Below are 23,417 nucleotides of genomic sequence, written 5' to 3' on the forward strand. Positions count from 1 at the left end.
ATACATTCAAGTAAAAAAGTATCAAATTCAATATGTTTTTCATTTTTTTTATTATCAAAGAAACTAATTTAAGCAATTATTTTTCGACTCAACGTGATCAAGAGAACTCTCGTAACTGAATGTCAAAGAAATAAGAGAAAATTATATTCACTGTAAAAATTTATTTTGTTGTTGGGATGTATTAGTGTTGTATAATAAAGTCTACGCCCATTTTTAGGGCGGATACTAATTTTATCCATATGCGTAAAAAAATGGTTGGGAAAAAATTGCAGTTTTACAAAAAAAAAAAAAAATATTGTTTAATAAAAAAAGGTAAGATATTTGTTTAAATTTAGATAATTGTTTATTTTCATGTGGTAATATATTATTTTTTAAATGGTATAAAAATAAAATTAAAATTTACATCAAGTGCTGCTAAAATTAAACCATACATGATTCTGCGTGATCGTCCCATGCCAATTCCTGCATAAAAATTGTGTTATAAGGGGATAGATAAAATGGAAATATTATAACTTACTTGACATTCCTTACTACAATACCATTGCCTTGAACATCCAGCGCACATGAAAAGTGCTTTATTTCTTCGGCACCCTTGACATAAAAGATCCGAAGCACTTGCATTATGACGATCACTTATATCAAAATCCTCTGATTCATCAATAATCAATGGTGGTTCCGAATTTTCTTCATCATCCTACCAAAATTTATATTAAAAAAAATCAGAAAATGTTTTTTATTATTGAAGAAAATTTGAAATTATTACAATCATATGTCTTCGTGAAGAGCCTGCAATAGGAGTTATAGTTATTTCGCCATTATTATGAACTTTTGAGTTCTGTTGAAGAACATTTCGTGATGAACTCTGAAAAGATTTTTCTGGTGCTGTTAATAGTCTAGCCAGGGTTGAAGATTTGTTGGACTGGGTAGTTGAAGTATTTTTATTTGGTTGCTGTTGATTACAAATGATAAAAAAATCTTTATAATCAATAATTTGAGGAAATAGATATTTTAGTCAAAAATACCTTTGTTAAAATACTTTGCAACAATGAAGATTTTTGTCCATATTGAGGTGAATGAGTTTTATAATAACTATTGACTGGTAACAAACTAACTTCTGGAAATCCAACAGAAGAGTTTGATTTTAAAGAGTTGTGATCAAGCGTGCTATTGTTGATTTTATTATCATCGTTCTTATTGTATTGTGCTTGTATTTGATTGGATATGAAATAATTATTTGGGAAACTACTCTTCATGCGACGACCGCGTCTTGGTATTTCTTGAGGATGTTTCTGTCTAAAATCATTTATGATTGATTGAACATTTATTGTTTGTCCTTGACGACCTTGATTTAATGATGACTGATATATATTTGAATTAATTCCAAATGATGCGCAATCTTCATAGTTTTCATTCATAATAGGTAGAATATCATCGTTAGTTTTATGTTTTTCCTTCTTGAGAACATTTTCCCTTACATCTTGTATTAAACGATTTACTGATTGAGACGATAACTTTGATGATCTATCGAAATGGTCATTTTCAGTTGAATTGGTTGTGCTTGATTTTGAACTTAATATATTAAATTGCTGAACATCTTGAGGAGATTTCAAACCAAAAGTCTCGATTTCTGATATAACTCGTTGACGTCTTAGTCTTTCCATTATTTCTCGCATTTTGAACTTCAAATGAACCTTTTCATTCCAAATGCGTTGAATATTTTCAATTTCTTTTTTATTTTCTTGTAAACAATAGAAAAGTTGTTCAGAAAAATCATCAACTGATATAATTGAATTGTTGTCAGAATTTCGAATTATATATCGAGATATAATTTCGTCAACTGATGAACATGAAATTTCATTCAGCAAAGTCTTAATTTCAACTGCATTAGTATTTTCTAAACTATTAATTACTTTTTTCTTTTCTCCAATCTCGTGTTTATTTGCAGGATCGCATTTTTCATCTAAAGATTCTTCACGATTTATATTCTTAACATTTAAATCAAGTGTGGAAGCTTTATTACCATTGGACATTTTTTCTTCTTCATTTATATCCTTAACTTCCATTTGTTGTGAATCACCAACTTTATCGTCTTTTTCAACATTTATATTATCAATTAACTTCGTCGTTTGTGAATGCAAAGAATTATTCTCTTCACTTATTATTTGAACAGAACATTCACCATTATCATAATTTTTTATTGGTGGTTTTTCGTTTCTGACGGATTTTCTTTGCAATAAAATCCTTATAGATTTTTTAACCAATCCGCGGGCAAAATAGAATTTTGGATTGTATCGCATCATTCTTTTACGCAACGATAATAAGGAATCATCCCCAATTTGTTCCTCATTGATTTCCTCAATAGTTTCTGAACATTCCGAATCCGAATCATCAAGTGCAATAGGTTCATCGTTTTCTGGTAATAATAAGGGTTTGGGTAATGCTTTTACAGCTTTCATGATTATTGAGTTATCATAGTTTTCATCGTCATCCTCCTCACTACTAGCTTCATTAATTGGATGTCGTTGAGCTGTCGTTTCGTCTGAAAATTTAAATATAAATAAATATGTTTTTTAAACAATTTAAAAAATATATAATTTTAATAGAATGGAGAATTTCACCTTCTAATAATGACGATGGATCTTCATTTATACTTTCTACTTCATTATTTTCCTTGTTGTCTATAAGATTTCCTTCTGAAACATTCTTATCGTCATCAATAAATTGACTATCATCGATTACACTTTCTTCTATAATAGGTTCTACTAAGCTTGAATCATCCTTAAATAATCGAAAATATAAATTAAAGTGATAAAGATAATACAATAATATCATGTACTTTTGATGCTTACCAAATTCACTGTATCTCGACATATTTTCTTTTCAGCCATTGAATCATCTAATTCATCATCATCGTCTTCACTACAAAGCTTTCTTTTATTTTTTTCCTCTAAAATTACATCTGGTTGGTTAATTTTTAATGAAGAATCAGTTAATTCTACAATCGTTAAGTCCGACATTATAATTTTGTTAATAAAAAAACATTCACTTTGGCACTATTTTTTTTCGCGTTTCGCTTACAGCTTCACTATTGATTTTTCTGTAATATTCTAATGATTTCATAACATTAATCGTGTTGAAATACTAAAATAAAAGTTTATTAACCATTTTTGTGTATTGATTCGATTAATATATAAAATAAAATATTAAAACTTTTAATTCAGTCGGACTATATTTTGTAAAGCTTCCTTTCGAAACATTCAGGCAGACTCACATTTACCGGTTTTATAAAAGGGAGATTCTATTGATGATTATATTTTTCTCAAGAGCTTCTATTTTTTTACATTTTCTTATTTAAATCGTTAATATCTATATTCTATATCTTTATAGGAGTGCAGAGGGTAGTGACGAGCAATACAGGTGTTCACCGCCGTTTCAGTCTCTCCTACCCAAGTACCTACTTCCACCTCCTCGTGGTGCATTCCTGGCTATATCAAACCGCTAAGGCGGTGCGGTACTAACGGAGTAGGTTAAGTTTGAGTGTGAGGCCTGGCGAGCCCACCCTCGTTAAGCCAACGAAAGCCTCGTAACGCATAGAGAAGAATCAACGGACGGATTTAACAACGAAGAACCCAGCTAAACACAAACGGATTAGAGATTAGAGGATCAGGGGCACTGGCTTCATCGCTGGCCCTGTTTGGAGTGAGAGAGTTATCGATTGGAAGCCTGTTAGTGACAGGTTGTACGAACGTATGACAGCTGTCCCAGAAGTGACATTAAGATCGTCATCGGTGATATGAATGCCCAAGTCGGAAGAGAGAAGACATTCAGACCAACAATTGGCCAACCTTTAGCCTGCATCCTAAGTCAAATGAGAATGGATTGAGACTGATAACGTTCGCTGTAGCAATGAATATGAGGATAAGTTCAACGTATTTCTAACGAAAAAATACCCGCAAAGCAACGTTGAGCCCACCTGGAAGAGGAAAGAAATGTCAAATTGACCACATTCTGATTGATAACCTTCATGCATCAAGCATTCTGAATGTAAGGAGCTTCAGATATGCACATTTAGACATCGAACACCATGACTCAGACCATTATGCTGTTGGAGCGAAGATCAGCTTCAGAGTGAACAACATCGGGCGAAAGCACGAAAATCGAGGAACTTCAGTCCATGAATGAGTCAAGAAAGTTCTTCAACGCAGTCAAATTTGCTAGGAAGAAATTCCATCCGGGGATAGCTATCTGCAAGGCCAAGAATGGGGAGCTCCTCTGCAGTAAAAGTAAAGTGTTGGACAGATGAAGTGAACACTTTCAAGAATCCCTAAACGTCGGTGAAGTTGGTCATGGCAGTGGAACAAGCAAGCTGTATGAGAAAAACGATGGCAAGGATTGCCCTGAACTGACATTAGATGAAGTACGTGAAACCATATCTAGACTTAAGAACAACAAGGTGCCAGGTGAGGACAGCTTATCAGCTGAACTGTTCAAGACTAGCTGTGCAAAGCTAGGGGAGACAATGCATCAAATTATTATACAGGTCTGGAGACAGGAGGTGATGCCGAATGAATGGACAGTCGGAGTCGTCTACCCGCTTCACAAGAAAGGATGTAAGCTCACTTGCAACAATTTCCGTGGCATAACATCGCTTAGTTCTGCCTACAAAATTTTCTCAAAGATACTCTCATCAAGACTAGAGCCTCTTTATGAAGACTTTCTCCACGACTTCTATGCAAGCTTTAGGAGAGGGCGATCGACGATTGATCAGATCCACTGCGTAAGACAAATCATCCAAAAAAGCGATGACAAGCATACAGAAACTCTGCACTTGCTCATCGATTTTAAAGCCGCTTATGACTCAGTCAATAGAGATGAACTGTGGCATCTGATGGCCAAATTTAAGTTCCCACATAAGATGATTCGTCTTTTAAGAGAAAGTCTTTTAAGAGTGTGTAGGAGAGCACGTTTAGAACTGTTTGGGACTGTCTTCAATAAGTCAACGCAGTTAATTGCTTTCGCGTACTCCAAGTTGGAACGTGAAGCCGGATGTTTGGGATTATTGGTGAATGAGGATAAGACTTAACTCTTGATGGTTGCTGCGTCAGAAAGAACTAAACAGCGAGTAGGTAGTCATCTAAACGTCGAGAGTAAACGTTTTGAAGTAGTACGTTACAATCGAAGTATGAAAGCGGATTCACTCGGCATATGGTGCATTCTACAGCTTAAAGCACCTCTTTATATCCAAGAGTCTATCGAGAGGAACGAAAGTCATGTTGTACAAGACGCTTATCCAGGTCATTACGCTATATGGTTCAGAAACCTGGAATTCAACACAAGCGGATGAGGACGCATTATGTGTCTGTGAGAGACGTGTGTTACGAGCGATTTATGGCCCTGTGAAGGAAGGAGAAGAGTACAGGTCTAGACATAATAATGAACTTTATCTGTTATTCCAGGATACAGATAATATATACAGAAGGCCAAGTGATGCCCTATTCCTTAAGGTAACTACTTTAGACTTTGTGGATGACAAGAGATCGCGTGGAAGACCAAAGAATTCTTGGACTGCATGTGTTGAAAAGGACGCTAGAGTCCTTAATATCCCGAACTGGCAGAAGGTTTCGAAGGATAGAGCTGTCTTCAGACATTCACTACGCGCGGCAATGGGCCCTCGTGCGCCCCAGACAAGGAAGTAAGTAAGTATATCAATATCAAACATGTTTGTTTACGTCGTCTTGCTTTAGTCAATTATAGGTGTCAAAATTTCAAATGCCTTGTGACTTCAGCACATTTTTATAATTGGCTAATAAATAAACGTGAATCAATTTGTAAATCTTGAAAAAATCCAACCTTCTAAGTAAAAGAAAGTTTCATATTGACTATTATTGTTGCGTCAACAATACAATTCTCATAACTAGATTTCGAATTAATTTAGGCTCTATTTTCGATCTTTTTTTTTGGAATACCGTTATACTTTCAGGCCCCTCCAATCAATATTCCTTGTACAAGCTAATATTGTAGCTATTCTTTATGTTCATGCCCCGTTTCTTCATCTAACTTCAATCTTCAATTTCTTCTTGATCTAGTACATTAAGTAGTTGAAGTATCTAAGCTTCTGAAAATGCAAAAATTTGTAACTGTCTTTATTCGAAGCGATGACCTTCGAGTTACCACACCAAATTGCTGATTACTCTACACAGACAATTAACTGTCTAGTTGCGAGAAGCGAAGTGTTAAAAATTCTTCAATACTAAATTCTCATCTAGACAATTTGAATGCGAAATATGTTGCAGACTACTTTTGCTGAAAGTTTGGTTGAAATTAATAACATAGTAAGTGTACTGAGTTTTTGTCCCAATTTAAACAATGATTTGATTATAATAATATTTTATTTAATATATTTATTTATTTAGAATTTTTACAAGATTGTGTTTTAATAGTCATAGTTATTTATTCTCAAAAAAAGAGTATGTTTCAGCTTTAAAAACTGGAGGGAGAGAAAGGTCAGGCAAATTTTTAGAGTTATATGATCTAGATATATTTTTAACAGAAGATGATGTTCCTCCTTCGTTTTGTTGACTTTCTGATTGATGCTAAAAATGTTAAAGAAATATGATCAATATAACATATAGCGGCATTTTATTTATATCAAAATAATCTTACTTTTGGGAATGTAATTGATGTGAAAATTTCATGATCTGTAGAACTAGAAGAAGTAATATTATTATTATTATTTCTCCCAAAAATGGCACGATGTAACTTGGGTGATCCCAGCAACTTTTTTTCGTTAGATGATGAGAATGAAAGTTTGGTAAAATATGGCATGACCGAGTTATTTCCTGAAGGGGCAGAGTTTTTGCGAAGAATTTTTGTGTTTACTTGGACTTCTTGTCCATTGTTATTTTGTTTATTTGAACCCAACTTAAGTTTGCGAAAGCTTCCAGAGCTTGTTAATCCTGTTTGGTTTAAGGAGGGAGCTGATTGATTATTTTCATCTTTATCATGGGAAATGATCCAATTGAATCCAGACTTTTTTTTAATACTTCCAGACAATGGTGCTATTTTTCTCTTCGATAAAGATATCTTTGATTCCACATTTTTCATTTCTGGCTGGACATCTTTCTTAACATCATCATCATTGGAAATCAATTCATAACCAAAATCTCGGAGTTTCTGGCCTTCCTTACTTCGAGTATATAAAATTGCCTGATCACTCAGTTTAAAACTTTGAGCGTAATCAGGAGGTGTAGGCAAACATCTACGTTGAATTTCTAAAAGTTTTTTGTCCACTTTCGTATCCTCAATGGTATTTATTTTCACTAATTGCTTTTCAATAGCTTTTGCATTATTTTTCTCTTCGGGTCTTTCAAAGCCTTGATCAACACGTTTGTCGTACATATCTTTCATCTCTTCCGCTCTTTGTTGCAACATCAAATCTAATAATGTCATTCCTGTTTGATGATTTTGATGATCCCAATTACAATTTGATGTGTTTAATGTTTGAAAATCAACAGTGTTATAACAATTGAAATCCAATAGATTTGGATTTGAAGCATGAAGAAAATTATGATTTTTGCGAAGACTGCGAATAGGTTTTTCTTCATCTGTTTCCTTTTCTGGTGACGATTTTTTTTCACTATACAACTTTAAATCATTTGAAGAAATTTTTACTTCATTGTTCGGATTGCTGTTAGTTTGAATAGTATTAATGTTACTGAACAATGAATTATTGTCCATACCATATGATAAATAAGCATCAGATATATTAGAATTAATCATTGAAGTTGCTCCCAATTGTAATCCACCGTTATTTATAACTTTTCTATATGTTTTAAATTGTGCTGTTGGAACAATATCTGTAGATTTTTTATCATTTTTAATTGACGAAAACAATCCCAGAAATTTATTTTCAGTTGAAAATGTATTTTCGTTTGTATTATAACGACCAAATGTTTTTTTTAAAGATCCAAAATAATGACTTTTTTGAAGTGGTGGAGTTTGCTCGTTGTTGGATTGATATGAATTATTTTGAATAAAGGTGGAACTCAATTGCTTTGTATCAAGAAACTCTTCATCAGAGCATTCAGTTTCAGAATATAATTCTTTCGGTTCACATTCTAAATTGATTGTTCCTTTGAGTGTTGCCAATCGAATATATTCTATCCATTGAGTCATGGCTTCTGATGTTTCTGCAGCAAAGTAAAATGTCTTTTTTGGATGATACACTTTAAATGCAAATTCTTTAGAATGCACTTCTTTTGCTAAGGATACAGTAAATCCATTCAGAAATATAGCACAGTCTGCTTTTGATGATTCTTTACTTTTAAATCCATATAAGGCTATATCCATAAGAATAAAGTATAGTTTAGTCCAGTATGCAACCTCGCTTTTATCTTTTGCCCTACGATATAAGTGTCCTTGGATTGTTGCTGAATTGTTACCTAATGATTTAAGAGACAATTTTCTTCGTTTTGCCATCAACGAATTTTTCTTTTTGTTTGTCAATGTTTTGATTTTACTAGGCATAATTAACTCTGATATTTCCACATTTTGCTTTTTTGAATTATCTTGGTCCACTTCAATAATTGATGCTGTACTTATTGATGGAACATTCGAAGATTCGAAGCACTTCTTATGTTCTGTTGAAGTTGTAATATTTTCAGTTAATTTAGATGTATTTGCTTGCTTTCTTGGAGGAACGGGCGGAATAGCATTTTGCTGTCTTCTTGGGGGAATATCAAAATTCGACACCTGTGATTCTGAAGTAATTAATAACATTATAAATTCACTTAAAGAAATTTAAATAAACTACTATAATAATACCTGGTTCATTATTATCGTAAGTAGGAGTACTGAAACTTTTATCCAATTTTCCTCGCTTGACCATTTCCCTGTTAATAATCACATCATTAATAGCTTCTACTATATTATTCTTTGTAGTTTGAAATGTTTTATTAGTTGTGATCAATTTCTGATCGTTATCAGCTTTGTTCGTAGAATTTTTTTGATTGGTAATATTGTCGTCATCAGCATAAGGTATAGGAGAAAAAGATTCTATTATAGTCTCTTGAATTTTACACGTATACTCTGAATCTTGCTCATATTGTTGTTGCGTAGAATCAAAACGGAGAACTTTGCTTACTCCAGATTTCAATATTAGCAGTTCATCATCATTTTCTCCATCATTTTCATGAATTGTGTCGGTATTTATTGACTTGTTGATAAAATTTGTAGATGATTTTTTAAAGTAATCAATATTACTTGAATTTTTTAAGAGTCCCATACTTGTTGCTGGTCTCGAGTTTAATCCAAACGAAACCTTAAATATAACTTTTTTAAGCAAGACAATGAGCTGAAGAAAATAAAATAAATACTTACAGAAACGGATTTGTCTCTTAAATTTCCGGTCCCTAACTCATCTTTATTTAGTCTTCTTTCATGCCACAAAACAATATTACCAATATGTTTGTAATTAATTAGATCATCACCACAAATAGTATGACGTCTTTGCAAAACGGCTCTTGGTTTTGGCAGGTATAATCTTAATTCTTTTTCTAGAGGCTTCGTTTCCGTAGGAGTCAAAATATCACTCTCGTTCTCACTTGATTCTGTATCTGATTCTTTCCTTGGCGTTTGCTTTTGTGGAATAAATTCTTGTATGATTTCTATTCGAGGGCTAGATGCGATCTGCTCAATTCTGGGACTTGGAAACGGAAGAGTTCTTTTTTTACTTGGTAGCTTAATAAGTCCAAGCTGTCCATAAATACGATTACTATGTCTCGGGCGCTTTTTCAAAGTGAGAAGTACATCCGTTGGTGACTCCTGCAATTGAATAAGAACTTTTTTAAATTGCCACCCAACGACGGTTTGGTAATTTATTTGGACGATTTCATCTCCATCTTCAACTTTTCCCGAGTTATGTGCTGGCGAATTAAATTTAACATCCGTTATTCTGCATTATGAATATATTAATAAAATTATAGAAATGCAATTTCAGATATTCCTTTTTAATAAAGCATGTATACCTATGGATAAACTGATGGCTAGGCATTATGTAAAAACCCAGCTCCGATTCCTTCTTTTTTAAAGTAATTAGTTCCAAATAAGATGGCTGCAAAAGCATCGGATCAGAAATATCTTGAATAATGTAATCTGATAGTTTGTAAAGCTTTTCCGTAAGAATTGTAATTTGTTTTATAGGATTTTGGACGAAACGATCCCGTTGAGCGACTGTTGCAAGTTCTAAACCCAATCGCAATAGTTGTGTACGAATTTCATTATATTGTGTTTGACCTGCAAGTAATAAAAACAAAAAATAATTAATGCATGGAAGTTCCTATTTATGTTATATATTTTTTACCTTGAAAAGGATATCTATCAAGCCACGATATTAAAATTTTCACTTTAGCTATTGTTCTTGCAACTTCACTTAGAATATTAGCTTCTAGTTTAGACTCAGGCTGATAAGAAAGTTGTTTATTTAGCGATGTACTAACTGTAGCCACTTGTAGCGCCAGATATTGTAAATTCTCTTTATCCAAATTAAAGTGCTTTGAAAAAGTTAAGGTTTATATACCAATTGATCAAGTACTGAAAATTAATTAACTTACAAAATTTTTTAAATGTTCTATTGATTCTAAAATAATCTCTTGATGTCCAATTTTTACAATTCCCTGTATGTATTAATATGAATGGATTAAATATATTACGCGCTATTCGTGTTTATATTATTTAGTTTATAACTCACCAGTTCTATTAATTCAGAATATGATATTTTTAGTAATTGTTGTCCATCTATCTGGTTGTTAAAGAATGATTTTATGTAGAATTTGTTAACACATTCTATCCCTGTATTTCGAAAGATTGAAAAATAAATGTATTAAATAATGATAGCAGCACATTAATAATTAAAATCTTGGTCAAATTTATTGTTGTTCATAATATTAGATTTAGAGAAAAAGGAATTGAAAATTAGTTACAAAGTAAGCATTAGTTATATTTTTTAAAGTACAAGTAACTAGATTTGTAACTATTAAATTTAAAGTTAGGTAGTTATTTGCTTCAACACTTTGCAGTAAAAATGCGCATCCTTGGATCACAAGTGATCACATCTATAATAGTTGCTTATTGCAGCAATGACTACATATCCTGTTAGTCTTATGAGACATCTAATTTTATATAATCAACAAAAGTTTTTATAAAAGAACATTTTTTAAATATCAAACCTTTCATCCATTCAATGACTTGCTCACATTTCCAACAATCATTAACATTAATGTAAGCCATTTCTCTAATTTTTTAATCTTTATTTACGAAACAATTTACACGAAGTCTTCGCATATCACATATTATTAATTACTTTTAGATTTTACAAACAAAGCGTTGTGATATTTGTTATTTTTTAAAAACTAATATTTAGACTAAAATAGTTATTTTTTCGTCTAAAGAATATTAAAAACTTTATTTTTCTTTGATGATTAATTCTGAAATCGAACTTGGGGAATGAAACTATGCATGTTATTAAACTTTTTTTTTTCAAAAACAAAGAATTTAGAAATAGATAGGCCGTTATTACTACGTGATACACAATCGAAAAAGTGATTGTAATTAGTCTTTCTATATCGAAGCTATAGAATAATTCAATATTGACATTTGGGACACTAATATTTTATGGTCCAAGAAATTGATCATTGTTTTTAGATAAAAAATTTATTGAAGCTTGTTTTATTTCAGTGAATTATAATTTTATATTAAATCGTTTAAGCATCTTTTAAGTCTGCTGGCAATTCATTTTTTGGGTGCTTGTTCTCAAAATGTTGTTTATAAGTTTTTGGATCCGGCATTAATGCTAGTCAATAAAAAATATTAAATTAATTATGAAAAATTTGATTTTTTATACTTTTTACCTAGACAAACTGAACATTTGATGGTCAATGCTTTGCTGGCAGCGGCTTTCTGGTTAGCTAACGAGTGTCCCTATTTAAAGAATAAATAACAGTAACAAGAAAAATACTAAATAAGTTGGTCGAACCCAAAGGTCGAAGTTGGTGAATTGATATTTTCGCATCGACTTCAACTCTGATTGTCAACAATAATTTTCTTTTCACTATGGACCTTGGTTTCAAAACCTCTGTGAAATTCCGTTTGTCAAAAGATACACGCGGAAGCTAGCAATAAGTTGTGAGTATTAAAATATCAATTTAATTTACCTGTGATTTCTTTTCTTTATTTCGCTTTTCCGCAGCTTTCTGCTGAGACTGTAATTTTTGTTGTCCTCTTGCCATTTTCAGCGAATTTTAAAAAGCAAGATTAACACTTTTATTGGATTTTATCTGTCGTGATAAATTCTAGAAAGAAAAAATGTAAATGTTTTGTCTTTTTTTTAAATAATTTACAAACTAGGTATTAAATTTTTAATAGAAATAAAAGATTAATAAAAAATTACATTTCAAAACAGTTTTAGCAAGATTCTGTAGATATCTGTCTTACTGCTATAATAAAATGTTTTTTTTTTTAATTCTTTATAAATCTTGAATACTATGAACGGGAAATGTAACTAGTTTTTAATCTGGTAAGAAACAAATCAGATCGACAAGATGCAGAATGTTGTAGATCAAAAATTGTCAACAAATAAATAATAAAAGGATTTGATTTAATAAAGCAAACAATACCTTAATTTATTAATTTTTCGGGAAATAAATTGTTATCATTATTTCTGTGCAGTACAACTCTATTTAAAACATTGATGTAACGTCCAAAAAAAATTTAAATTAACTAAGATAGTACTACGTGAAGCATATTAAATAATTTTTTTCAATCTAAATATTTTGCAGACCATTGAAGTTCCGGTTGAAACATGATCCACTTTATTTAATATAATTTCTATATAGCGTATTTTGTGAATTTAATTAGACAACAAACTTTACTTGAACTGTCTTAAAGAAGAAAACCGAGACAAACAAATAAAGGAAATTATATGAACTGTAAAAAAATTACCGTCTAGAATTTATGTAAACATATTGAAATGTCTGAAGATGAAAAAAGAAAGCATAAATTTAGAGCCACTGCATTTATTGTTGGAGTTGCTGGTAATATAAAAAAAAATCCATAAATTGCACATTATAATTTGAAATAAATAATATTTTTTAGGAATTTCAGCCCTTATAGGATTTTCAAGAACTTTAGCAATTGCAAAGAAAAATGACACTCAGTATTTTGATAAAGGAATATCTGCCAATTCTATAGAAATGACTGAAACGGGCGCGCAATTAGGTATTGAAGTTTTCTTACTTACTTCGTTGGCCGTACATATTAATTGTAACAAAACCATGGCCATTGAGGTTTACATATTATTAAAAATGCACACAATTTTTGATTTTTTTAGCTCTTCGTGCACTAAAATGGGGAACCTTAATTGCAATTATTGGAACTGGATCTTTGTGTTTTGGGGTCTACAAACTATCTGGAGCAAATGATGTTAGTTTAAATTTATAAAACAATTAAATTTATCATATTCATATTTTGTTTGATAAAATTATATTTTCAAAATATTCTATTTTTAGTTAAAGGAATTTAGAATCATTTGTGGAAATATTTTGCCTAGGATACCAAAAAATAAGGAGCATTCACAGTCAAGAACAGATTTTGAAAATCTGAGTGACCTAATGTCGTATGTTTCGCAATGGAAAAAAAATAACTGAATAATAAAAATTAAAGCTATGGTTTTTTTTAGAACTTTTTAGAACATATGATAGTTGCATTGTATATTGTATTATTTACCGCTAAAGAAAATAAAATATAAAAGTAAGTAATAACAAAACTGGGATAGTTTCACTTTTATTTGAAGTGCAGTAGAAAACACTATAAGTAACTACTATCGTTTAAGATTTGTTTTAAGGAATTTCTATTAAAAACTGCTTTATTATTAACCTTTTTTAATTTTTTGTCAAGTCATTCAATGAATTTATTAATTTATTTACAGTGTTTTTGACAAGATCAGAATATGATAGAGGTGTTAATACGTATTCACCAGAAGGACGTTTACTTCAAGTAGAATATGCCATTGAAGCTATTAAACTTGGAAGTACTGCAATTGGTATCTGTACATCAGAAGGTAAAAAATTCATTTTTGATATTGTTGGTATGCTTTAAAAAATTCATTTAATGCTTAGGTGTTGTTATGGTTGTTGAAAAGCGTATTACTTCTCCATTGATGGAACCAAATAAAGTTGAAAAAATCTTTGAAGTCGATCGTCATATCGGCTGTGCCACGTCTGGATTGATGGCTGATTCCAGAACACTTTTGGAACGGGCAAGAGTTGAAGCACAAAATCATTGGTTTGTTTACAACGAACAAATGTATGTTGAATCTTGTGCAAGAGCAGTATCAAATTTGGCTATTCAATTTGGAGATTCCGACGAAAGTGGCTCTGCTATGAGTCGGCCATTTGGTGTAGCTATTTTATTCGCAGGAATTGATAACGATACTCCCCAATTATATCACATGGACCCTTCAGGAACCTTATTAAAGTATTGTGCAAAAGCCATTGGATCTGGAAGTGAAGGAGCTCAACAACACTTGCAAGAAATTTATTCAAGTTCCTTAACTTTAAAAGAGGCAGTTTCAAAAGCACTTGAAACTCTTAAACAAGTTATGGAAGAAAAATTAAGCTCTACCAATGTCGAAGTCGTAACAATGACACCTAAAGATTTATTCTATATGTACTCAAAGGAAGAAGTCGAAGCTGTTATCGCAGATTTATAAACTTTTCGATCTCGGCTTTTAACATGGGGAAAACATTATCCTTCATTCTGAAATAATAAATAAGCTTGAAATAAATAAAGAAGATTTCTTTAATTTCCTAAACTCTAGGATTTCTTCCCATACACATTTAACGAGTGTTTTTAGATGATAAGAATTTATTTTTATGATGGATTTTGTTTCCTTTCAGTCATTTTCTTTGCGATTTCTCAACGAGTTCTTTTCAGAATTTCAACATAAATCTTTTAATCTATATAGGTATATATATATATTTTTTTGGATTGATTCAATTAAAAAGCAACGCTAGGGATTTCAATTCTTTTTTTTTTTCAAGACCCGGGATTCCGACTAGAATTTAGAATTAAAGTGTATCTAATGTAAAATTGCAAAAGTCCTCGTGTTATTGATCGAGGGACTTAACCGCATTTTTGTCCCGGTATTTCGGTTTTCGAATAATTACCGGTATACCGGTATTTCGATACCGGTATTGAAAACCCTAGGTAATCATTACTGTCGACTTTGACTTAGTCTTTTGTTTATAACGGAGGATTGGTAGATGCTTGGGCTATGGCGACACAACAAAATTCGAATCCACAGTTCTGCGAAGTGTGTCCCCATTGCTTGCAGTGGTAGCATTGCATGACACTTCTTGAGTCTTTTTCATCTGACTATGATCCTCCAACCATCTTGTGTTTATGATTGAGGTTGTAAATATTCATTTTAGGGAACCCGAATTGAACTACATATAGCGTGTATTCTTGATGCTTGACCAGGCTACTGACCTTAGTAACTGGGACCTTTAATTCTTTCAGCTGTCTGATATATCAGGTATTGACAACAACAGCAAATTCCAGTAAAATTAGTTAGTGTATATTGATTTAATAGATAAATTTTATTAATAGTGAATGGGTAAATAATACGTTATAGAATTAAAAAAGTGAGTAAATTAAAAGAAAAAATTTTTTTTATGAAAAAGTTCATCTGTGGAATCACCCTAAATTAACAGAACTAGCTTTAATTAGAAAGTTGTGCTACCCTGAATTTACGTTATAAGCCAGTGGCTTATCGGAAGAAAAAAGTTCTCAAAATCTCAAAAAAAAGTTTAATAACGAGTAGTGTCTTAGTAAAGATATGTATTCAAATGAAGAAAATTGAAAATTTTCATGGAAATTTTAAAAATTATTGATGTTTACTAGTCCTAACTGATTGTCAATGTCTAAATATATCATTTAAAAACAATTAAATTATTTTATCTAGTTTAATTAATGGCATTTTGGTAGTGTCTTATCAACGAATTCAAAAAATTTTTTCAGTCAAATTTCTTTACTAAGCCAGTGGCTTAGTAACGTAGGGTAACGTAAATTCAGAGTAAGTGAATAAATTAAGATGTTTATTTGGTCTTCATGAAGTGTTAACTAAATTAAATGTCATTTCAGGTGTCATTTTATAAATGATAAAATTTTAAAAAATTTCAGTAGGTTTATCGAAAGAGTATGCAATTAAAATAAATGTTTGAGATTCAAACTTTCTAGCGGTATTGAAAGTTTTAAAATTTTTCAGCAAAAAGTTGTTTACATTTTGTATTGAAACTTAAATTTATAATAATTTGTATACTTAAAAACAGTGAACAAGAGTGCATAAACCTAATTAATAAAGCATAAATTTGCTAAATTTTGGTTTAAACACTTCAGTTAGGATAGTACTATACAGTGGAAGGAAAGGTTTTTCAAAAATTAATTTTTTCATCCAAAAACTGTCAAATGAAATTCAAATTTTCGAAATAATTGTCGAATTTTTTTTCAAGTAAATGTCGAATTTTTTCGAAATGAGTTGTCGGTAGTCTGGTATACTCGACCATACTCGACCATACGGAATTTCGTATACTAATGTAAACAATAACATTTGAAAAATATTGTAAAATTACATTCAAAAATTTTCAAACAAATATAAAAAGATACATTATTTTTGAGCTTTAGTCAGTTAGATTAGCATATAATAAACCATTTACAATGCTTCTGTACTAACTAAACTCATCTAGAAGTAGAAAATTTTGCAAATCAAATTTTCATAAATTTTAACAATTTTCTTTCGTAGTGTTAGTGTTTACGAAAAATTCAAATTTTTGACCGTTAAAAAGGACCTAATTTTTATATGAACACATCTATATATCTTGAACTTATATTATGTATTATTGTAATATTTAACCACAAGAATAACAAATTTACTACAAAGAGGCATATAACAAAAGAATTTTCTGAAAAACTAAACTTAATCGGTTAACTTTTCGAAAAATTCTAAATTTTCCATTGTCAAAATTTCCTTAAATATACATTTTCGAGCGATAAAATTACACAAAATACATTTGAAAACGTCTAGGCTTTGTAATTATATCTTGTTTGTGCCTGTAACTAATGTAATTAAGGAGAAAATTGAAGAAAACACAACTTAATCGGTTAACTTTCGACCGATTATTGCAAAACACATTTTTAACCATAATAATTAAGCTATGTTTAAGTATGATTAAGATCTTTAAACACCAAAAACACTTATAACACACCATAACTTAAGAGAAAAATGAAAACAAAGTTTTGTACTAAAAAAATTTCAGTTCCGTTTACTCATGGAATCGCTCATTTATAAACCATCGAACAAAAACATTATTTAAACTCATTTATTGTCAATTAAATTAAATTATGAATTTTATATTGAACCATTATTTGGTAAATTGTTTTAATTGATTTTAGTTTTCATTACTAAAAATGACATACACAATAATGTTTTTGAGTGGATAATATAACGTATTTTGTCTCCTTAGGGCTAGTAAAATATTTTGCAATTATTAGCCCATATCAACATTGATAGTAAAAATAGTTCCAGTAATGAAAAATTTATCCTTCATATGGAAAACTTTAAATTTTTTTTTAAAAAAGTAATTTTTTAAGGTTTTTTTACATACCTAAATTGATTGTTTGAAGACTTATAAAAAGTTTTAGTAAATGGGAAAATTTCAAAAACTCAAAATTTCACCAATCTTGTGATCTTAGACAGCAATTTTGTCTGAATTTCGAATATCAGTATACCGGTACTGAGAATAGAGATGTCAATACAAATACGCATATATCCAAAGATTTGGGGAATTTTGAACTATTTGGGGTACCCCAAATATTTGATTTAAGGAATATCAGAGGTCGAAGCCGACTTTTTCGGCTAAAATAAATTTCTTTATTTTTTGGCGAAATGAAGCCATCTAAAACCATGTCAGGTTTTAAAATGGTTCTCTACATGAAATACTAGGATTCTCAGTCAAATTTGCTAAGCTCAAAGGTCTATTATGTATGCCCTAAATTCGGCTTTAAGTGATTGTTTAGCCGATCGGCTAAGAAATCGGGTAAAGTGCAATTCCGAGCTAGTCATACCTAATAGTTTAGCAAACATGATACAGAATTCTTGTGTTTCATATAGAAAACAGTTTTAATAACTAACATCAGTTTGTAGATGACTTTATCCTGGCAAAAAATGCAAAACTAATTTTAGCCGAAAAAATCGGCTTCGATCTCTGCCAAATATATTTTTATTGGGTCTGCTTAAAATCATAACTATTTAGTACTCAAAATAAAAATTTCCATAAAATTTTTGATTTTCATTGAAATTTATAGTTAAAATTTTTTGCCAATTTGAAATTAACCAAATATTTTGAAATATAAAGCCTAATAAGCTTACATTTATAAAATTTGTCAAACATAAAGCTAGTTGTTGAATATAAGTTATATTTTAGTCAATTTTAGTGTTTTTTGATGCATAATCTAGACCGAAAGTATAGAAGTTGCATTAACTCAGCACTATAATTACCCAAATCCAAACGAACAATTACACCAATTATATCAGATCTACTACAAATTTGTGAAATAATCGCATATTGTATGCGATCAACAGGAAGATAATTATATTCAAAAATGCAGACAATAGAAGATAAAATCTGCGAAAAAGAAGTTTTGTTGACCTATATGATCTGTTTTGAACATCTCTGGTGGGTACAAATTTGGTACAACTGTTAAAATGGGTACAAAAATTAAAATATTTACAAGATTTACTTTTTGATTTTAATTAAACTAGGTGAATGTTTTTTGCAATGTCTTTTGCAATGATGTAATAAAAGCTAACTATTATTTGAGACAATTTTTAAAGAAAATATTTTTAAAATTGTCCTTAAGTCAAATATTTTGACAAAATTTTTAAAAAAAAGTTTGTACAAATATTTGGGGTTTACTATTTAGGTATTTGTACAAATAGTATAAAACCCAAATAATTGAGATTTTTTAACACCGAAATACCGGTATTGAAAATTTGGTTCGGTACTGAAAACCCTAGTTACGTTTCTTTAAATCGACTGTTCTTTAAATTGACAATAAATGCAATAACTTATTTGTTTACATTTTTCGTAACCGTTATCTGAAATTCTAATTTATCTTTTGTCAATGTATTAATTTTGTTTCAAGCTATTTTGGGGCGATTTTTTTCCGTATGACCACATACATATACATATTGATTTAATGATTACCAAAGTTCAAATAGGTATGCCATTTAAAAACAGAAAATTATTTTATCTAGTTTAATTAATGAAATTTCGGTAATGCATCCTTTAAATGGGTCATAAACTTGAAGTGTAGCGAGAGACAAAACGAGCCTGAAAAGTATCACGTAATATGCTAAATAGCCGCCGAAACGAGAGCCTAAATTTATTCAAAATCTTGACTTGAAAAATTGTTAACTTGATCCTACATATCAATGTGTCTTAAAAATACTGTGTACCAAAAAATTCAACTGTATCAATTTCATTTGTAAATCAAATACCTTTATGGTAAAATAAAAAGATATAAAAAATTCAAAATTAGATTTATTTAATAAGCCAGTGTTTAATAAGGCAGTGGATAGTAACGGGTAGATTTACTTATTGTTCATGCTTATTAATGATTTAAACCCGATTAGGTATACTAATATCAGTCAACATCGACATTATAACATAATTGTATGTTGTAAAGCTCTATTAGATCTTACAATTCTACTACATGATTTCGTCGATTGGGGTTAATCTCGTAAGTTATTTAGAATTTAAAATTTGTAAATTGTTATATTTTTAAAACAAATTTTACTAACTTTTTTGACATTATTTAAATGTCCTAAAAATAGACTTAACCTATAATTTCTCAGTATGAATAATTGAGCAATATTGGACGAAACCAAGATTGGAAATATAATATAAATTTCAGTTTAAATGAACGAAATAAAATCATTTAACTTTAACTTGATATATTTAAATATTTTAGTCGTTTTTAACTTTTGGAAACTTTAAATACTTATTACATTTGGAGCCGTTTACTTATTACGTTACGCAAAAAAATCGAATTTCTAGACCCCCTTGTTGCAAAATGTCGATGCAAAAAAAAAAATTATTTTTTTGTTGAAAATCAATTATTTTACTAAATATAAGTTAGAATATCCTGATATTACCGGCAATTACCGGTAGAAACATACAATCCTAAACAGTATTTTTGATTTTTCCTCATATTTCTTATTTTTGCGTAAAAAAAATCTCGGAAAAGCTGTATTTGGCCTCAATATTCCAATATTACAGTAAAATTTGGTGTGAATATGAAACTCCTTTCAAGAGAAAGAAAAACTACCGGAAAACGCTATTTCCCACATTGGTTTCCCAATATTAGAAAGATGAAATCTTAGAAAATACAATACCGCCAAATACCGCGGTATTTTATATAAATATCGCCGATACCGCCTGGTTTCTCAGCCAGGGACGAAGCGCAATAAAATGCAACAAAGTGCAACAAAGTAGAGTAAAGTGCAACGAAGTGCTCCAAAGTACAACAAAGTGCAGCAAAGTGCAATAAAGTGCTGAATTTACAATAAAGTGCAGTGAAATCACAGTCAAGTGCAATAAATTGCAATGAGCGCAGAGGAGCTCTCACCTCTTGTGCTAAACTTAAGAAGCCCAAATTTCTAATCTTCTGATGAATTCTAAAAGTCATCAATGCTTAAAAGAATAAAAGCGTGTTAAAAGTTGATTTTCTGTAGATTTTATTTATTATCTGACAGAAAAAAAGCAATTTTAAAGGTGAGAGCTATCTTCCAATGTAGTTCTAATAATTTTTTGGTTAAATTCTAAATTCTTTTATGTACTGCAAAAATAAATAAAAAACTATAACATATGTGAAAATTGTTTTGTGGTACATAAATTTTCTAAAAGTTTTGTTTTGATGCATAAACATTATGAGAAATATTTTAATCGGCATACATTCGTAAGGGTAAATAAGTGAAAATGTGACAACATAACATAATTTAATTGCAGTCAACCATGAAGACATAACTTTTTGTGATAATCATTTAATTATTAATCACATTTAATTCTCAACTGATGCAACGTATAAGTGGTACACAAACGAGTATCATCGAGGGTGAATTGTATCTGTTTCTAAATATTTTTACAAGATACGTAAATAAAGAGGGTCTTTTAGTGAAGTTATCACACTTGACTTCTGGTTTCTTTATAGGGACTGTGATAATAATTCTATTATATCATTAATATACAGATTCTTGTAATCGTGCAACTTGACGATAATAGGATTTAAATTGCCATACTATCATCGGATTATTTAGTAATTCCAATGTGACATAATGTTGAAAGCGTGTTTTTTATGTCACATATTTCAATTTCCGAACGATTATTAAAATATTTTTCATTTGACTTAAAGACTGTATGGAAAACAAGATCTTTTCTCTTCTCATTGAAATTTCATTGACGGATTAGTAAATATAAATAATAGCAAAAAAAAAAATTTTTTTGTTAGATACAAGAAATGCAATATGAATTTCCGATATTATTTTTTCAGTTTTTTATTGTTTATACATAAATTTTTTATTAATTATATAGTTCAGCAATTAATTTTATCATCGCCGGTACTGCCATTGTTTTTGTCTGAAATACGACAAAATGTTTAATAAACGATCATTAAAATGCTTTGTTCTATTAATTGAAGACCTCTCTACTAGTGATGAATAATGTTGATAACATTTTTAATTGTTTTATTAGAAATATAAAAGGCGCATGGATATATTGACAGGTTAAAATCATCGATTTTTTGTTCTTCTTTATCTATCCATTATTATACCTGCGTGTTTGCACAATTATTATTTTCATTTCCCATTCTCTGTTTTTTCGTTAAAAAGATCTAACTTAATATCTTGAAAGATTAGTTCAAGTTAATTTTAAGGGAGGTAAAATAGTGACATTTAATATAAAATGTTACACATAAAATGCGTGCCAACAATTAAGCAGGTGAATTGTGAATCGCTCTCACATTTTTTTATAATTTTGTAATGTTTGAGGAAATGATGATATAAAGTATGATTTCTCGTGTAAGAATTTAGTATAATTATCCAAACATCCTTTTTAACATTAATGATCATATGAGAAATGGTAGAAATAAATTGCTGATTTTAGTCTTATCAGTTATTAATTTAATGCTATTGAATAGCTTCATCTAATCTTAAATTCTCCTTCATCAAAAATATTTTAGCACGCAACATAATTCTCGCAAAACAACACATTAGAAGTTTGAATTCAACTTCAAATTATTTTTAAAAATTTATATTTTCCTTTGAGCCTTTGCTTTCCTCAAGCTTAAATATTTTCATCAATTGAATTATTATTAGGCAAAGAAAAAAGAAAAGGTATTTAAACAACAATAATTTGATATATTGAAAAACTTTAACAGTCTCGTTAATTCTGTGGAAACTGTTCGTAACATTCTTATATTTTCATTTATCATACACATTATTAACAACTTAAGAAAATTAGTTAAATTGAATTTAATTTATTAAAAGAACAATATTTTATTTTACATAAAAGAAAAATTTAATTTAAAATCATCATCTTTTTCTTTTAATTTTGATCGATTCTATTTCATTTATCTATTTTTAAGTCAACCATCATTTGATTGGTTAAATAAAAATATTACCGCCTACTTTTTATTATTCTTCATATTATTTCAGCAAGTGTATATCATTTTGATAGGTTTTAACTGGCACACTTTTCATTATACGGATAAAAATACATAAACAGGATTAAGGAGAAAGTATTGACTTACATTTTACTAACTTAATAGTATTAAATGTAAAAGAAAAATTAATTTTATTATGAAAATTCATTAGTGCAGTCTAAAAAAGTTTTCAATTGAATTACTTTTAATTATTTTATGTTTTGCTAACCCTTAATACATTTCTGTTCTTTTGGAACGGTTTTTAAACTAACCATACTATAGTCGTAATGCTTTCGGTTGTGTGGCATGAAAAAATACTTTATGCTTTGCATTATATTAGGTAGCGTATATAAAATTGTGTATACACACGATATTTTTTGTTCCGCCTTTTTCCGATTTTTTCTCGCTCTTTCACACAGTTTAAAAGTTTTTCTGCTTACTGTTGGTTTATACTTTTATTTTCACAGTTTTGATCGAAAGTTGCGACATCAAAAAGCAAAACATCTTTCGTTCTTTAAAATATTTTTTTCTGCAAAAATCAGAAGACTTAAAAAATTTATTTTAAATTAGCTATATTATATATAAATTTAATTGTGGCTTAGTAA

At 29.9% G+C, this 23,417-nt stretch overlaps 5 protein-coding genes across 8 annotated transcripts; 2 read left to right on the forward strand and 3 right to left on the reverse strand.

Moving 5' to 3' along the window:
- Window positions 1–320: 320 nt before the first annotated feature.
- LOC139090574 (MATH and LRR domain-containing protein PFE0570w-like) lies at window positions 321–3,237 on the reverse strand. Its single transcript, XM_070640332.1, has 6 exons — window positions 2,850–3,237; window positions 2,619–2,778; window positions 1,023–2,539; window positions 764–949; window positions 518–694; window positions 321–462 (listed from the first exon to the last, which is right to left on the reverse strand). The coding sequence occupies exons 1-6, from the start codon at window positions 3,015–3,017 to the stop codon at window positions 421–423; spliced, it is 2,250 nt and encodes a 749-aa protein (XP_070496433.1). The 5' UTR covers window positions 3,018–3,237; the 3' UTR covers window positions 321–420.
- Window positions 3,238–6,370: 3,133 nt separating this feature from the next.
- On the reverse strand, window positions 6,371–11,458 carry cnk (connector enhancer of ksr). The gene is made up of 9 exons (XM_070640205.1): window positions 11,226–11,458; window positions 10,748–10,848; window positions 10,611–10,673; window positions 10,361–10,550; window positions 10,026–10,293; window positions 9,379–9,952; window positions 8,824–9,319; window positions 6,664–8,759; window positions 6,371–6,593 (listed from the first exon to the last, which is right to left on the reverse strand). Exons 1-9 carry the CDS (start codon window positions 11,284–11,286, stop codon window positions 6,447–6,449), a joined length of 3,996 nt encoding a protein of 1,331 aa, XP_070496306.1. The 5' UTR covers window positions 11,287–11,458; the 3' UTR covers window positions 6,371–6,446.
- A 232-nt stretch (window positions 11,459–11,690) lies between these two features.
- On the reverse strand, window positions 11,691–12,579 carry LOC139090499 (zinc finger protein 706-like). 3 transcript variants are annotated; one of them, XM_070640212.1, is made up of 4 exons: window positions 12,490–12,579; window positions 12,210–12,347; window positions 11,907–11,976; window positions 11,691–11,848 (listed from the first exon to the last, which is right to left on the reverse strand). In XM_070640212.1, the coding sequence occupies exons 2-4, from the start codon at window positions 12,282–12,284 to the stop codon at window positions 11,760–11,762; spliced, it is 234 nt and encodes a 77-aa protein (XP_070496313.1). In that variant the 5' UTR covers window positions 12,285–12,347; window positions 12,490–12,579; the 3' UTR covers window positions 11,691–11,759. The 3 variants fall into 3 exon arrangements, with proteins under 3 accessions (XP_070496313.1, XP_070496311.1, XP_070496312.1); XM_070640210.1 differs by having other exon boundaries at window positions 12,446–12,564; XM_070640211.1 differs by having other exon boundaries at window positions 12,210–12,375; window positions 12,446–12,552.
- A 16-nt stretch (window positions 12,580–12,595) lies between these two features.
- Window positions 12,596–13,746, forward strand: LOC139090498 (transmembrane protein 242). Of its 2 annotated transcripts, none has more exons than XM_070640207.1 (5): window positions 12,596–12,747; window positions 12,834–13,088; window positions 13,150–13,317; window positions 13,385–13,476; window positions 13,563–13,746. In XM_070640207.1, the coding sequence occupies exons 2-5, from the start codon at window positions 13,025–13,027 to the stop codon at window positions 13,698–13,700; spliced, it is 462 nt and encodes a 153-aa protein (XP_070496308.1). In that variant the 5' UTR covers window positions 12,596–12,747; window positions 12,834–13,024; the 3' UTR covers window positions 13,701–13,746. The 2 variants fall into 2 exon arrangements, with proteins under 2 accessions (XP_070496308.1, XP_070496309.1); XM_070640208.1 differs by having other exon boundaries at window positions 13,150–13,272.
- Window positions 13,665–14,890, forward strand: Prosalpha5 (proteasome alpha5 subunit). The gene is made up of 3 exons (XM_070640206.1): window positions 13,665–13,803; window positions 13,982–14,113; window positions 14,172–14,890. Coding segments are annotated over exons 1-3 (726 nt in total). The 5' UTR covers window positions 13,665–13,802; the 3' UTR covers window positions 14,765–14,890.
- The last annotated feature ends 8,527 nt before the right edge of the window (window positions 14,891–23,417 follow it).

The sequence above is a fragment of the Chironomus tepperi genome, unplaced genomic scaffold (assembly GCF_022539635.2).
Source record: "Chironomus tepperi strain 1889 unplaced genomic scaffold, CSIRO-AGI_Ctep_v1 contig_219, whole genome shotgun sequence".
NCBI classification, from domain to species: Eukaryota; Metazoa; Arthropoda; class Insecta; order Diptera; family Chironomidae; genus Chironomus; species Chironomus tepperi.

Excerpts from the sequence above, each read along its gene's own strand:
- LOC139090574 (XM_070640332.1), bottom strand. The coding sequence starts at position 3,017 with ATGTCGGACTTAACGATTGTAGAATTAACTGATTCTTCATTAAAAATT. Across the intron at positions 2,779-2,849 it reads GTCGAGATACAGTGAATTTG|GATGATTCAAGCTTAGTAGA; the intron begins GTAAGCATCAAA and ends CGATTATTTAAG. Across the intron at positions 2,540-2,618 it reads TCCATCGTCATTATTAGAAG|ACGAAACGACAGCTCAACGA; the intron begins GTGAAATTCTCC and ends TTAAATTTTCAG.
- cnk (XM_070640205.1), bottom strand. The coding sequence starts at position 11,286 with ATGGCTTACATTAATGTTAATGATTGTTGGAAATGTGAGCAAGTCATT. Across the intron at positions 9,953-10,025 it reads AGCCATCAGTTTATCCATAG|AATAACGGATGTTAAATTTA; the intron begins GTATACATGCTT and ends TTCATAATGCAG. Across the intron at positions 6,594-6,663 it reads CATCAATTACATTCCCAAAA|CATCAATCAGAAAGTCAACA; the intron begins GTAAGATTATTT and ends TAACATTTTTAG.
- LOC139090499 (XM_070640212.1), bottom strand. The coding sequence starts at position 12,284 with ATGGCAAGAGGACAACAAAAATTACAGTCTCAGCAGAAAGCTGCGGAA. Across the intron at positions 11,977-12,209 it reads ATAAAGAAAAGAAATCACAG|GGACACTCGTTAGCTAACCA; the intron begins GTAAATTAAATT and ends TTCTTTAAATAG. Across the intron at positions 11,849-11,906 it reads CAAATGTTCAGTTTGTCTAG|CATTAATGCCGGATCCAAAA; the intron begins GTAAAAAGTATA and ends TTTATTGACTAG.
- LOC139090498 (XM_070640207.1), top strand. The coding sequence starts at position 13,025 with ATGTCTGAAGATGAAAAAAGAAAGCATAAATTTAGAGCCACTGCATTT. Across the intron at positions 13,318-13,384 it reads GTTGGCCGTACATATTAATT|CTCTTCGTGCACTAAAATGG; the intron begins GTAACAAAACCA and ends TGATTTTTTTAG. Across the intron at positions 13,477-13,562 it reads AACTATCTGGAGCAAATGAT|TTAAAGGAATTTAGAATCAT; the intron begins GTTAGTTTAAAT and ends TTCTATTTTTAG.
- Prosalpha5 (XM_070640206.1), top strand. Across the intron at positions 14,114-14,171 it reads TGGTATCTGTACATCAGAAG|GTGTTGTTATGGTTGTTGAA; the intron begins GTAAAAAATTCA and ends TTTAATGCTTAG.